Source organism: Aquarana catesbeiana, linkage group LG02, assembly GCF_042186555.1.
Source record: "Aquarana catesbeiana isolate 2022-GZ linkage group LG02, ASM4218655v1, whole genome shotgun sequence".
Taxonomy (NCBI): Eukaryota; Metazoa; Chordata; class Amphibia; order Anura; family Ranidae; genus Aquarana; species Aquarana catesbeiana.
In genome coordinates, this window is record NC_133325.1 from 775408399 (window position 1) to 775422360 (window position 13962).

At 46.3% G+C, this 13962-nt stretch overlaps 1 protein-coding gene across 1 annotated transcript in view; it reads right to left on the reverse strand.

The window, feature by feature from the left end:
* MAEL (maelstrom spermatogenic transposon silencer) overlaps positions 1-13962 on the reverse strand; it is a 56034-nt gene that overhangs the window by 23029 nt on the left and 19043 nt on the right. The window contains 2 exon segments of the mRNA XM_073617371.1: positions 9036-9040; positions 12487-12566. Coding sequence (XP_073473472.1) covers positions 9036-9040; positions 12487-12566 — 85 coding nt within the window.

Sequence of the window (13962 nt, forward strand, 5' to 3'; positions counted from 1 at the left end):
ACCCAACAATTTGTCATCTAAAGAAAAAACAGCCTTGAGAAGTCTCAGAAAACGGGATGATATTATGCTGAAACAGGTCGATAAAGGGGGACAGGCAGCAATTATGGATCCACATATCTACGAGGAGGAAATTTTTCGGCAGTTAAGTGACCAATCAGTGTATAAAAAAGGTGACTAGTGATCCTACCTGGGGCATAAGAAAGTTAATTGAAAATATTTTAAAACCGGAATTGAAAGAAGGGATTATCGCTCGTGATCTCTTTGAATTCTTGTTACCACCACACACACACACACACACACACACACACACACACACACACACACACACACACACACACACACACACACACACACACACGTATTCCAGTCCTGTACACAATGCCCAAAACACATAAAGGACAGTCAATCACGACTAGGACGTCCCATAGTCTCGAGAAGAGACTCAATTTTTGTCCCCACAGCTCAATTTCTGGACAAGATTCTATCCCCCCTGGTGAAGAACACTAAAGCCCCATACACTCTCAGATTTTCTGCTGATTTTTGTCTTCAGATTTACCAAAACCATGTAGTGCAAGGGCCTGCCTGATTGCATACAAATTGAAACTCCTAAGGTTTGACCTCATTTTATTGTTTTGGTAAATCTGAAGGAAAAAAAAAAAAAAATCAGCAGAAAATCTGAGTGTGTATGGGGATTAGGGACAGTAATGACTTTTTACAAAAAATTTGGAAAAATTCACATTGTCATGGAGATGAGATTCTGGTAACATGGGATGTTGTGAGCCTGTATACATCGATCCCACACCAGAGTGGCATTGATGCGGCAATAGGACTGATCAGGAACAGTAAAGAGTACTCTGAGGCTGGGTTCACACTGGTGCGACACGACAGCCGTCCTACTTTGGATCCGACTTTGCCCTGCGACATGAAGCCGGCATGTGTCCGATTTTCAATGAACGGGGATCCGACTTGGATCCCCGCCAATGCCCGGCACTGTGTTTGGTATGAATCTTTAGGGGGAACTCCGCGCCAAATTTTAAATAAAAAACCGGCATGGGTTCCCCCTCCAAGAGCATACCAGGCCCTTGGGTCTGGTATGGACCTTGAGGGGAACCCCCTACGCCGATAAAAACGGCGTGGGGGTCCCCCCCAATCCATACCAGACCCTTATCCGAGCACACAGCCCGGCCGGACAGGAATGGGGGTGGGGACGAGCGAGCGCCCCCCCCCCCCCCCCTCCTGAACCGTACCAGGCCGCATGCCCTCAACATGGGGGGTTGGTGCCTTGGGGGAGGGGGCGCGCTGCGGCCCCCCACCCCAAAGCACCTTGTCCCCATGTTGATGAGGACAAGGGCCTCTTCCCGACAACCCTGGCTGTTGGTTGTCGGGGTCTGCGGGCGGAGGGCTTATCGGAATCCGGGAGCCCCCTTTAATGAGGGGGCCCCCAGATCCCGGCCCCCCACCCTATGTGAATGAGTATGGGGTACATGGTACCCCTACCCATTCACCTAGGGAAGTGTCAATAAAAAAAAACCACAGTACACAGGTTTCAAAATTAATTTATTGGGCAGCTCCGGTATCTTCTTCCGACTTCTCCCGGTGTTCCGCCTCTTCTCCCGGGCCCCGCCGCTATCTTCTTCCAGCTCTATTGCCAGCGAGGGGCCGGTCTGCTGCCGCTGTCTTGTCGCCGCTGTCTCGCCGCTTCTTCTCTTCATCTCTTCTTCCGATGTTGACACGACGCTCTCCCCGGCTGGAATGCTCTCTGTGCGCTCTGCTCTGACTTATATAGGCGGTGACCCCGCCCCCTTATGCCGTCACAGTCTCTGGGCATGCTGGGACTGTGACGGCATAAGGGGGCGGGGTCACCGCCTATATAAGTCAGAGCAGAGCGCACAGAGAGCATTCCAGCCGGGGAGAGCGTCGTGTCAACATCGGAAGAAGAGATGAAGAGAAGAAGCGGCGAGACAGCGGCAGCAGACCGGGCCCCTCGCTGGCAATAGAGCTGGAAGAAGATAGCGGCGGGGCCCGGGAGAAGAGGCAGAACACCGGGAGAAGTCGGAAGAAGATACCGGAGCTGCCCAATAAATTAATTTTGAAACCTGTGTACTGTGGTTTTTTTTTATTGACACTTCCCTAGGTGAATGGGTAGGGGGTACCATGTACCCCATACTCATTCACATAGGGTGGGGGCCGGGATCTGGGGGCCCCCTTATTAAAGGGGGCTCCCGGATTCCGATAAGCCCTCCGCCCGCAGACCCCGACAACCAACGGCCAGGGTTGTCGGGAAGAGGCCCTTGTCCTCATCAACATGGGGACAAGGTGCTTTGGGGTGGGGGGCCGCAGCGCGCCCCCTCCCCCAAGGCACCAACCCCCCATGTTGAGGGCATGCAGCCTGGTACGGTTCAGGAGGGGGGGGCGCTCGCTCGTCCCCACCCCCATTCCTGTCCGGCCGGGCTGCGTGCTCGGATAAGGGTCTGGTATGGATTGGGGGGGACCCCCACGCCGTTTTTATCGGCGTAGGGGGTTCCCCTCAAGGTCCATACCAGACCCAAGGGCCTGGTATGCTCTTGGAGGGGGGAACCCATGCCGGTTTTTTATTTAAAATTTGGCGCGGAGTTCCCCCTCAAGAACATCTGAGCACAAGTCGCGTGCCGAAGTCGGATCATGCAAGACGGCAATCCGACTTTGATCCGACTTCAATGATAGTCAATAGGCTGAAGTAGGATCAAAGTCGGACCAAAGTAGTACAGGGAGCATTTCCAAAGTCGGAACGACTTGTGTCGGACCAGTTAGGACGGCTCCCATAGGGAAACATTAAATTTCACACGTCATGCGACATGAGCTCCCAATGTCGGAGCGTTTGTCGGACCAGTGTGAACCCAGCCTGAGGCCCAAATTGTGTTTGAGAAACTGTTGCGAGTAGTTTTATTCAACAATTTTCTGTGTAAAGATCAGTTTTTTTGTGCAACTCAATGGGGTTGCGATGGGCTCGAATGTTGCCCCGCCATATGCTTGCGCATTCATGAGCGAATTCAAATAAAAAAAAAAAAAAAATTCCTCGTGGCGCTATATAGATGACGTGTTTGGGATATGGCGGGGCAACATCGAGTCGTTAAAAGTATTTGATGAAATGTTGAATGCATTCTGTCCCGATATTCAATTTAAAATTAAATATTGGTGGAAAAATCAGTTCCTTTCAAGGATTTACATAGATCAGAAATCAACTCTGATCTATATATAAAACCGACAGAAACCAACTCTTAGGGCCCTTTCACACTGGGGCGGGGGTCAGCGGTAAAGCGCCGCTATTATAAGCGGCGCTTTACCGCTATTATAAGCGGCGCTTTACCGTCAGTATTCGGCTGCTAGCGGGGCCGTTTTACCCTCCGCTAGTGGCCGAGAAAGGGTTAAAAACCACCGCAAAGCGCCTCTACAGAGGCGCTTTGCCGGCGGTATAGCCGCGCTGTCCCATTGATTTCAATGGGCAGGAGCGGTATACACTTCGCTCCTTCACCGCTCCAAAGATGCTGCTAGCAGGACTTGTTTTCCCGTCCTGCCAGCGCACCGCTCCAGTGTGAAAGCCCTCGGGGCTTTCACACTGGAATCAAAGCAGCGGCACTTTCGGGTCGGTTTGCAGGCGCTATTATTACCGCAATAGCGCCTTCAAACTGTCCCAGTGTGAAAGGGCCCTTATTGTTTGACAGTTACCATCCACCACACGTGTTTAGATCAATTGTAAGGAACCAATTACTGGAGGGTGACACATATAGTCAGTGATGAGATTAGAAAAATCAGATTGGAAGAAATGTGCCAGAAGTTTAGGGAACGAAAGTGTCCATTGAGGATGATCTCACAGGAGGCTCTAAAAATAGACTGCCCTTTCCATTTCAGTTTCATAGTTATAGTGATAAAATATAGGCACAATAAAACATTAAGGGATTCCCTAGTTAGATCTGAATATAAGGCTAGGTAGGACACACGAAAAAAAAAAAAAAAAAAAAAACATTTTTGGGGAAACAAAAAAAGTAAGGGATATTATCCCTGTCTTAACTGTATTCAATGCAATCTATTACTCAAAAGGTGATTATTACATATACCCCTCTAGTGGAGAAAGGGTTCTAATAAAATGGTTCTCACATGTCGATCCTCATATGTGATTTACATCCTCACATGCCCTTGCAAATTGATTTATGTCGGGGAGACAAAAAAAAAAAAAAAAAAAAAAAAAAAAAAGGACAGAATAGCCCAACATAGAATTACCCATTAGACACAAACAACCCGTTTGCTGGTATCCTGACATTTCCTAGAACAGGGACATCAGCATTCGGACCTTCGTTTTATGGTTTTGGAGGAAGTGTTTAGGGACAAAAGAGGGGGGGGGGGGGGGGGGATTTGACAGGATACTTAAATTAAAGAAAAGAGAGGTATGGTGGATTAACAAGTTACAGTCTCTGTATCCTAACGGAATGAATAGAGACTGACTTGTATCTGTTTCTATGAAAAATTGGCTAAATCTACAACTCACTCTTTTCTTTCTTATGCCTCGTACACGCATTCCGAATATCGTACGGCCTTCTCGCCTAAATAGTCGCAAGTAGAAATTGAATAGCTAATAAAGTCACGAAAATTCTCGTATGACAGACAAAACATCGAAAGCGATGTCATGTGTTGTAATATATTTGTATTGTATTTTCGGACGGCAACTATACTGACTAAACGAAAATCAAACGATCTGAAACCGTACGAGGAAAATTTGTGTATGCCCGATCGAATAATATCGGATGAACGGTCGTGATCGGCTGTCAAAAGTAGTGTACACACGATCCTTCCTCGGACGACCGTTTTCGTACGATATTCGGATCGTGTGTATGGGACATTAGACTCAGTGGAACTACACGGGACTAGATACAGGGAATACAATTGAGGATGATCAACTTGAATACAGACCTTTATGCAGTCTAGTCATAAATTAAAGGGGTTGTAAAAGGTAATTTTTTTATTTTTTAAAAATAACAAACATGTTATACTTACCTCCACTGTGCAGCTCGTTCTGCACAGGGTGGCCCCGAACCTGCTTTTCTGGGGTCCCTCGGCGGCTGTTTCAGCTCCTCCCCGCAAGAACTAACCACCTCAATGCGAGCTCCCTCGCATGGTGGTTAGTTATTGCGGGCGCGCTCCCGTGATACAGCCGGCGGCTATAGCCGCTCGCTGTATCACTCGGCCCCACCCCCCAGCGCGCCGCGTCATTGGATGTGATTGACAGCAGCGCGAGCCAATGGCTGCGCTGCTTCCAATCCATCCACTGTAGCCAATCAGCGGCCAGGCTGAGCAGCGGAATGGATGGCGGGAACGAGCAGCCGACTTTCGAGGGGTCAGGTAAGTAAAACGGGGGGGCTGGGGGCGGCGGTATTGTCAGTAGTTTTTTCACCTTAATGCATAGAATGCATTAAGGTGAAAAAATTTTTACCTTTACAACCCCTTTAAGCAGAATATTACCGATACTAGTGATTTTGTTTAGATAGTATAAGTATAATATCTGTGACAATGTTTTTTGTTCACATAATTTTTGGTCTGATTGTATATTATTGGATACATCGAGTGTCTTTTTGATTGATTTCTCCTTTTTTTTTCTTTGTCTTTTTCTTGCAACTTTCTTGCAGTTGTTTATTACTGTTTGTTCTTTTTCTCTTATATTGAATATGTGTACTACTGTCATATACTGATTGCTAACCATGTGATTGACCTCCCCATAGGGGGTTAATACACATGAGGTTCACGATGAATGAATCGGGTATGAGACATGTGGTGTTATACCCTGGGTTGGGATAAAGGCATGATGATATCCAACAGAAGGTTACACATAGCCTGACGAAGCACAGTGATCTTTGTAACTGTGCAGTAGCATATTGGTATTAAAAGTTTGTATTTTTGAACATTTTCAGTAAACGGTTTGCAGCAAATATAAATATATATATATATATATATATATATATATATATATATATATATATTGTGAGGGGTTAGCTCGGCAGCGGGTGTGTGTGACCCCCTGGATGGGTTCACCACACAAAATCAGGCACAGCAGACAGCTTGGTAGGTGAAACAAAAACAAAGTTGCGGTTTATTCAGACTAGATGCATTGAAAAATACCAGAAAAACAAAAAGAAACATGAAAAGAAATCCTGGTCAGCTTGACCGCTTACTACACACGTAGATTCCCTAACTAACAACTGGGTGCAGCCTTGTGCTGCCCCAGACCCTATCTCTCTTTGAGAAGTTTTGCCACACAGGCGTTAACTCACCGCAAAGCTCAGATACCACACTCCCCAGTCTACACAATCACAGAACTGGTTCCAGGATGGAGCATCTCCCTAAGCCTGCTGGGGTGTTTTCTATAGGTCTTAATGAGCCCACTTACTTCAGCTGGGCTCATTAACTCTTCCCCTGCAGGACTCCCAGCACTCCCCCTAGTGGTATAAGTCAGCATAAAGCCTGAATCTAGGGCATACATATTTTCCATCCTGGATGCAACCAGGTGTTTTTACCTGCCTGCTGTCACATACCCCCCCCTCTTGTTTCAACCTTGGGGTTGGAACACACGCAGTCAGGCACGCATGTACTCGAGACAAAGCATCCACATTCCCCATTTTAACGCCAGGGCGATGCTTTACTGTAAAGTTGAATTCCTGTAGGGCCAGGAACCACCTATTTATCCTTCTATTGGTCTCCTTGTTTTGAGCCATCCACTTTAAAGGAGCGTGATCAGTTACCAGGTCAAAGTGCCTACCTAATAGATAGTACCGAAGGGAATCTAGAGCCCACTTCACAGCTAAACACTCCTTCTCAATTGTGGCGTAATTTACCTCATGGGACTTCAATTTCCTGCTGAGGTAAATGACTGGGTGCTCTTCCCCGTTCCAGACCTGGGACAACACTGCTCCCAACCCAACGTCTGATGCATCAGTTTGTACAACAAAGTCCTTAGAGAAGTCTGGGGAGTACAACACTGGCTGGCTACATAAGGCGGTTTTTAATGACTGGAATGCTGCTTCAGCCTCTGGGGACCATTTGACCATGACAGACTCTTTCCCTTTTGTCAGGTTGGTGAGGGGCACAGCCTGAGAAGCAAAATGGGGGATGAATCGCCGATAATAGCCAGCGATTCCCAGAAAGGCTCGTACCTGTTTCTTGCTGTTGGGACGTGGCCAACTCTGTATGGCCTCAACTTTATTGACTTGAGGCTTTATCACTCCCCTCCCAATAGTGTACCCCAGATATTTGGCCTCCTCCTGTCCAATGGTGCACTTCTTTGGATTGGCTGTAAACCCAGCTTCCCGTATGGAGTCTAAGACTGCTTGCACTTTTGGCAGATGTGAGACCCAATCTGTGCTATGGATAATCACATCATCCAGGTAAGCTGCAGCATACTTCTGATGGGGCCTCAGAATTTTGTCCATTTTCCGCTGGAATGTTGCAGGTGCATTCTGTAACCCAAACGGCATTCTCTTGTATTGGAACGCCCCATCTGGGGTTACAAACGCCGTTTTCTCCTTGGCCGACTCGGCCAGGGGAATTTGCCAATACCCTTTGGTGAGATCGAGAGTTGTCATGTATCGGGCTGTTCCCAGCCGGTCGATCAACTCATCTATACGCGGCATGGGGTAGGTGTCAAATTTTGTAACTTTATTCAATTGTCGAAAATCGTTACAAAACCGCCAGCTCCCATCTGGTTTGGGCACTAGTACGATAGGACTGGACCAGTCACTCTGGGACTCCTCTATCACACCCAATTCCAGCATCCTTTGAACCTCCCCACGTATTGCCTCCCGTCGGGCTTCTGGTATTCTATAAGGTTTTAGTTTTACCCTTTCTCCTGGCGGGGTAATAATATCATGCTCTACGCCAGAGGTTTCTCCCGGTAGCTCAGAGAAAATCTCTTTGTTGCGAAGTACAAACTCTTTAACCTCCTGTTTTTGGGGTTTCGATAAGGAGACTGCGATTCCAACCTCAGGAACAAAGCAATCAGACTGGACCGGTGACAAAGTCTCTGCGACTAGGGATTCCCTATCCCTCCAGGCTTTCAGCAGATTGACGTGATATACCTGTTCCGGCTTTCGCCTTCCTGGCTGTCTAACCCTATAGTTCACCTCACTCACTTTTTCGAGAACTTCGTATGGACCTTGCCATTTGGCCATGAATTTGCTTTCAACCGTAGGGACTAGCACCAATACCTTATCCCCTGGGGAAAAAGTACGGGTCTTGGCCCCACGGTTGTACACTCTCTGCTGTGCTAACTGCGATTGGGCCAAATGTTCCTTTACGATTGGCATTACCTGTGCAATTCTATCTTGCATCAGGGCGACATGCTCAATCACACTCCTGTGGGGAGAACTCTCATTTTCCCAAGTTTCCTTGGCGATATCCAGCAGTCCTCTTGGGTGTCTCCCATAGAGTAACTCGAAGGGTGAGAAACCCGTAGAGGATTGGGGTACCTCCCTAATGGCAAACATCAAATAGGGTATTAGACAGTCCCAATTCTTTCCATCTCTATCCACCACCTTCTTTAACATTTGTTTTAGGGTTTTGTTGAATCTTTCAACCAACCCATCTGTTTGGGGGTGATACACAGACGTACGTAATTGTGTCACTTTGAACAACTTGCATAGTTCTTTCATAACTCGGGACATAAAAGGTGTACCTTGGTCCGTAAGCAGTTCCTTACAAATACCCACACGGCTAAAAACAAGTGATAGTTCTTTGGCTATGGTTTTGGCCGAGGTATTTCGAAGAGGAATCGCTTCCGGATAACGGGTGGCATAGTCCATTATAACCAAAATGTACTGATGCCCCCTAGCGGACTTCATTATCGGACCTACCAAATCCATTGCGATCCTCTCAAAGGGGATCTCAATGATAGGAAGAGGTACCAGCGGGTTACGGAAATGTGGCATAGGTGCCGATTTCTGACACACAGGGCAGGAGGAACAATAATTTTCTGTTTCCTTCATGACCCCAGGCCAATAGAATCTCTGCAATACTCTCTCTCTGGTTTTCTCTGTCCCCAGATGACCTCCAAGAATGTGCCCATGGGCCAATTCCAACACCAACTTCCGGTAAGGTTTGGGCACCACAAGTTGCTCAACGGTTTCTTCTGCCCTTTGAGCCACTCGATACAGTAGGTCCCTTTCCACAGTGAAGTACGGGTAAGTGCAAGTTTTTTCTGGGTTCACTAACTCGCCATCTATTTTCACCACATTCTCCCGTGCCTTTATTAGGGTGGGGTCTTTTAACTGTTCTGTGGCAAAATTTTCCCTGTGAACCTCAAGATCTGAAAATTCCACAGACGGCATGTTTTCATCTGAGGATGTTGGCTCCTCCCCATTTTCTCGAGTTTCCCCTGCCAATACCGACAAGGGAAATTCTGGAGAGTCCTCACCACTCTCAGAGGAATTCTGGTCATCATCTTTCTGGTCTATAGGGGCACCAGTGGGGGGCTCAGGACAATCCCAGAGTTCCCAGAACATTGGAAAATCCCTTCCCACAATGGCATCATGTGGTAAGTGAGACACTAACCCCACCTGATGAGAGAGGTTACCTTTGTGGGTCTCAAAAAACACTGAAGTTACAGGATACTCTCGGGTGTCCCCATGCACACAAATAACAGCCACCTTGTTATTCCCAGAGACCACTGTAGTAACTAATTCAGCCTTTATCAATGTCACCAGGCTACCTGAATCCAGCAACACATCCACATTTCTACCATTAATACACATTTTACATAAATGTTTCTCAGGTCCCCGAATGGCAGTACAAGCGACTGTCGCAAACATCGACTGACGTCTGTCCCTTATAAAGTCACATTGCATAGGTTCATCCACAACTGGGCAATTAGCTGAAATATGTCCCTCTTGCCGGCAGCGGTAGCAAATAATCTTTTTCGCTGCCTCTTGCGGCCTGGGCTTCCCGGGCCGCTCCCGCCAGACATTAGGTTGAACCCCCACCTTCTCACTCTCTCCACCCTCACCCCTTGGAGTCATCTTACCCGCCACTGGGGATGGTCTGGTCTTAGGGTGGAAAGTCCGTGAGTCCCTGGAAGAGGTGGTCAGGTTCTCTGTAGCCAAGTACCTCTCAACCAGATCCACAAGCTTATCTGCAGTTTCTGGGTCTCCATGGCTTACCCACTTTTGGATGGCAGTAGGAAGAGCTCTCAGGAAACGATCCATAACAACACGTTCCACAATGTTTGGTGCGGTCAAAGTCTCTGGCTGCAGCCACCTCCTGCTCAGGTGAATGAGATCATACATTTGAGACCTGGGGGGTTTTCCAAGCCGGAAAGTCCAGTTATGTACACGCTGAGCCCGGACGGCCAGGGTGACACCCAGCCGTGCCAATATTTCTGTTTTTAGCACCACATAGTCTTTTGCTTGGTCCGGCTCTAGGTCATAATAGGCTTTCTGCGATTCCCCTGTTAACAGAGGGGCCACAAGTCCAGCCCACTGCTCCTTAGGCCACTTTTCCCTTTCAGCAGTCCTTTCAAATGTGGTCAAAAACACCTCCGGATCATCCTCTCCAGTCATTTTTGTCAGTAAACGGCTCACACCAAAGGATGCAGTATTAGTGGAACCACTTGCCTCACTGGTCTGCGGCCGTTGCTGCATTAATGTCTCGATTTGTTGTTGGAGTCTCTGCTCTTGCTTTTGTAACAGCTCTATGAAGCGGGCCTCAGATTGCTGCTGGGCTTGTTGCTGAGCGTCCAGACTCTGCAGTTGAGCTTTCTGCTGAGCTTCCAGACTCTGCTGCAAAGTTGCATTTATCTGCTGCTGGGCTGCAAGGCTTTGTTGTTGAGCTGCAAGGCTCTTTTGCAAACCTGCATTTGTCTGCTGCTGATTTGCATTTGCTAGAGCCAGCTGTCTCAGTATCTCCTCCATGCTGGCCTTAAAAAAAACTGCCCCTGCTTCTCCACCAACTGTGAGGGGTTAGCTCGGCAGCGGGTGTGTGTGACCCCCTGGATGGGTTCACCACACAAAATCAGGCACAGCAGACAGCTTGGTAGGTGAAACAAAAACAAAGTTGCGGTTTATTCAGACTAGATGCATTGAAAAATACCAGAAAAACAAAAAGAAACATGAAAAGAAATCCTGGTCAGCTTGACCGCTTACTACACACGTAGATTCCCTAACTAACAACTGGGTGCAGCCTTGTGCTGCCCCAGACCCTATCTCTCTTTGAGAAGTTTTGCCACACAGGCGTTAACTCACCGCAAAGCTCAGATACCACACTCCCCAGTCTACACAATCACAGAACTGGTTCCAGGATGGAGCATCTCCCTAAGCCTGCTGGGGTGTTTTCTATAGGTCTTAATGAGCCCACTTACTTCAGCTGGGCTCATTAACTCTTCCCCTGCAGGACTCCCAGCACTCCCCCTAGTGGTATAAGTCAGCATAAAGCCTGAATCTAGGGCATACATATTTTCCATCCTGGATGCAACCAGGTGTTTTTACCTGCCTGCTGTCACAATATATATATATATATATATATATATATATACATACATATACATATACACACACATACACACACACATACACACACAAACTTCTCCAGAGCCCCACTAAATTTAGGGAGGAGAACAAAAAAAAAAAAGCCTCAACAGGAATTGCACGATAATATAAAAAACAAAAATAAAACCCAAAACATTATTCCACAAAAACAAACAGTCATTAAAGCATTTTAGTCATTCAAGCAACAAGATGCACGATCACTTAGATATAATAGACATACTTCAATTCCAAGAAGGCAAAGTGAAATCGACGCGTTTGCGATTTCTCACTTCCTCGGGATCGGTATCCTAATAACCAATACTTCGATACAAAATACACAGCATTACAATAATATGACATAGCGCAAAACAAAATAAAAAGTATAGCCCCTATTTAGTTCAACTGTACATGCTACAAAAGGACTTATGCTCACTTGTTAATGAATATACATTTCCCCATTTCTATTAAATGGTCTCTGGAAGCTTGGTTTGTGCTCTGACATGCACAGTTAACTGTGGAACCTTATATAGATAGGTGTGTGCCTTTTCAAATTATGTCCAATCAACTGATTTTACTACAGGTAGACTCTAATCACCCTTGATGTTTTCTATAACTTGATTGGTGGAAACAGGAGGCACCTGAGCTCAATTTTGAGTGTCATAGCAAAGTCTGAATACTTATGTACATGGGATTTTTTTTTATTTTTAATAAATTTCACGTCGTCATTATGGGGTATCGTTTGTAGAATGTTGAGGAAAATAATGACTTTAACCCATTTTGGAATAAGGCTGCAACATAACAAAATGTGGAAAAAGTGAAACGCTGTGAATACTTTCTGGATGCACTGTAATACGTAACACCCATATCAAACATTTATGGTAAACAACACAAAAACTATATATGCCAACGGATGACACTGTACTTGCCCATTCCCATGTAAGCAGAGTACATACCTTCCGATTGTCTATACAGTCTCTCATGATATCTAACTTGATCTTGATGTCTAGATGCCTCTTCTTTATGTCGCGCCTTTAAAAAGACAAAATCATGTGATAAAGGACTAAAATTATAAGTCCACCATTTTATAAAAACACATGGGAGGAGGAGGAGAAGAAGAAGAAGAAAGGAGAAAGAAGAAACCAACAGCCCTTCTGTGACTTATGCCCTGTACACAGTCAGATTTTGTGGGAAATTCCGACTGTGTGTGGGCTCCATCACACATTTTCCATCGGAATTTCCGACACACAAAGTTTGAGAGCAGGATATAAAATTTTCCGACAACAAAATCCGTTGTCGGAAATTCCAATCGTGTGTACACAAATCCAACGCACAAAGTGCCACGCATGCTCAGAATAAATAAAGAGATGAAAGCTATTGGCTACTGCCCCGTTTATAGTCCCGACGTACGTGTTTTACGTCACCGCATTCAGAACGATCGGATTTTCCGTCAACTTTGTGTGACCGTGTGTATGCAACACAAGTTTGAGCCAACAACCGTCAGAAAAAAAATCCATGGATTTTGTCAGAATGTCCGATCAATGTCCGACAGTGTGTACAGGGCATTAGTGTACCGATGACATGTTGTTGTAATACATTTCATGCTTTGACTTCCTTCATCCAATAATGATAACCAAACTCAGCAGAACTTGTTCTACTTTTAACAACTTTAAAACAATTCAGTATGAGATTTAAACTCTTTAAAACAGTTACCTGCAAAACTATGTAAAAGCCCAACTCCGGGCTCTGCAGTATGTTATGCTTTTTCTTTTTATACTCGCCTTTTCCAGATGTCTTCAGGGCACTCATGCAACACACAGGGTTCTCTTAAAATGGTTGTAAACGCTAATTCATAACTTTTCCCCGTGCAATCGAGCCTAGAGTAATTTACATGTGCATGACTTTCATATGGCTCCAATGTGCACCCTTCAAAAGAAATCGCAGATGTTTACTTCAATGACGTCACCGGGGCATGCACATTTTTGCCTTCATTTACGGCACGCTTCGCGGGCTGTCAGTCTGTCTATTTTTCTTGTGCCGTGCCTTCATCATCAGCAGGTAATCTCGCAAGATTACGCTCCCATTTTTCTGATACGCCCCATGTAACTTGCACGTCACAGGGGCTGCAACAATCGGCATATGCTGAGGGCAGGAAGCAGACGGGAGCTAAAATAGCGCAGCCTACAGGTGGGATACATAGAGAACGAAACTACACTGGAAAAACAGCAATAGGCATGGTAGGTGGATAAATCGGATTGTAATGCGTTGTAAAAAGTATAAATTGGTGGCCTTATAGTTGCAAATGATTTGTGCACTGGAGTTTACTTCCTCTTTAAGATGGCCACTCTCATTCAGGCAGCGACGCGATTGAAGAAAACCCTTCCCACCACACCAGGGGGTGTGTAGGTGCTGGAGTCTGTCACACAAT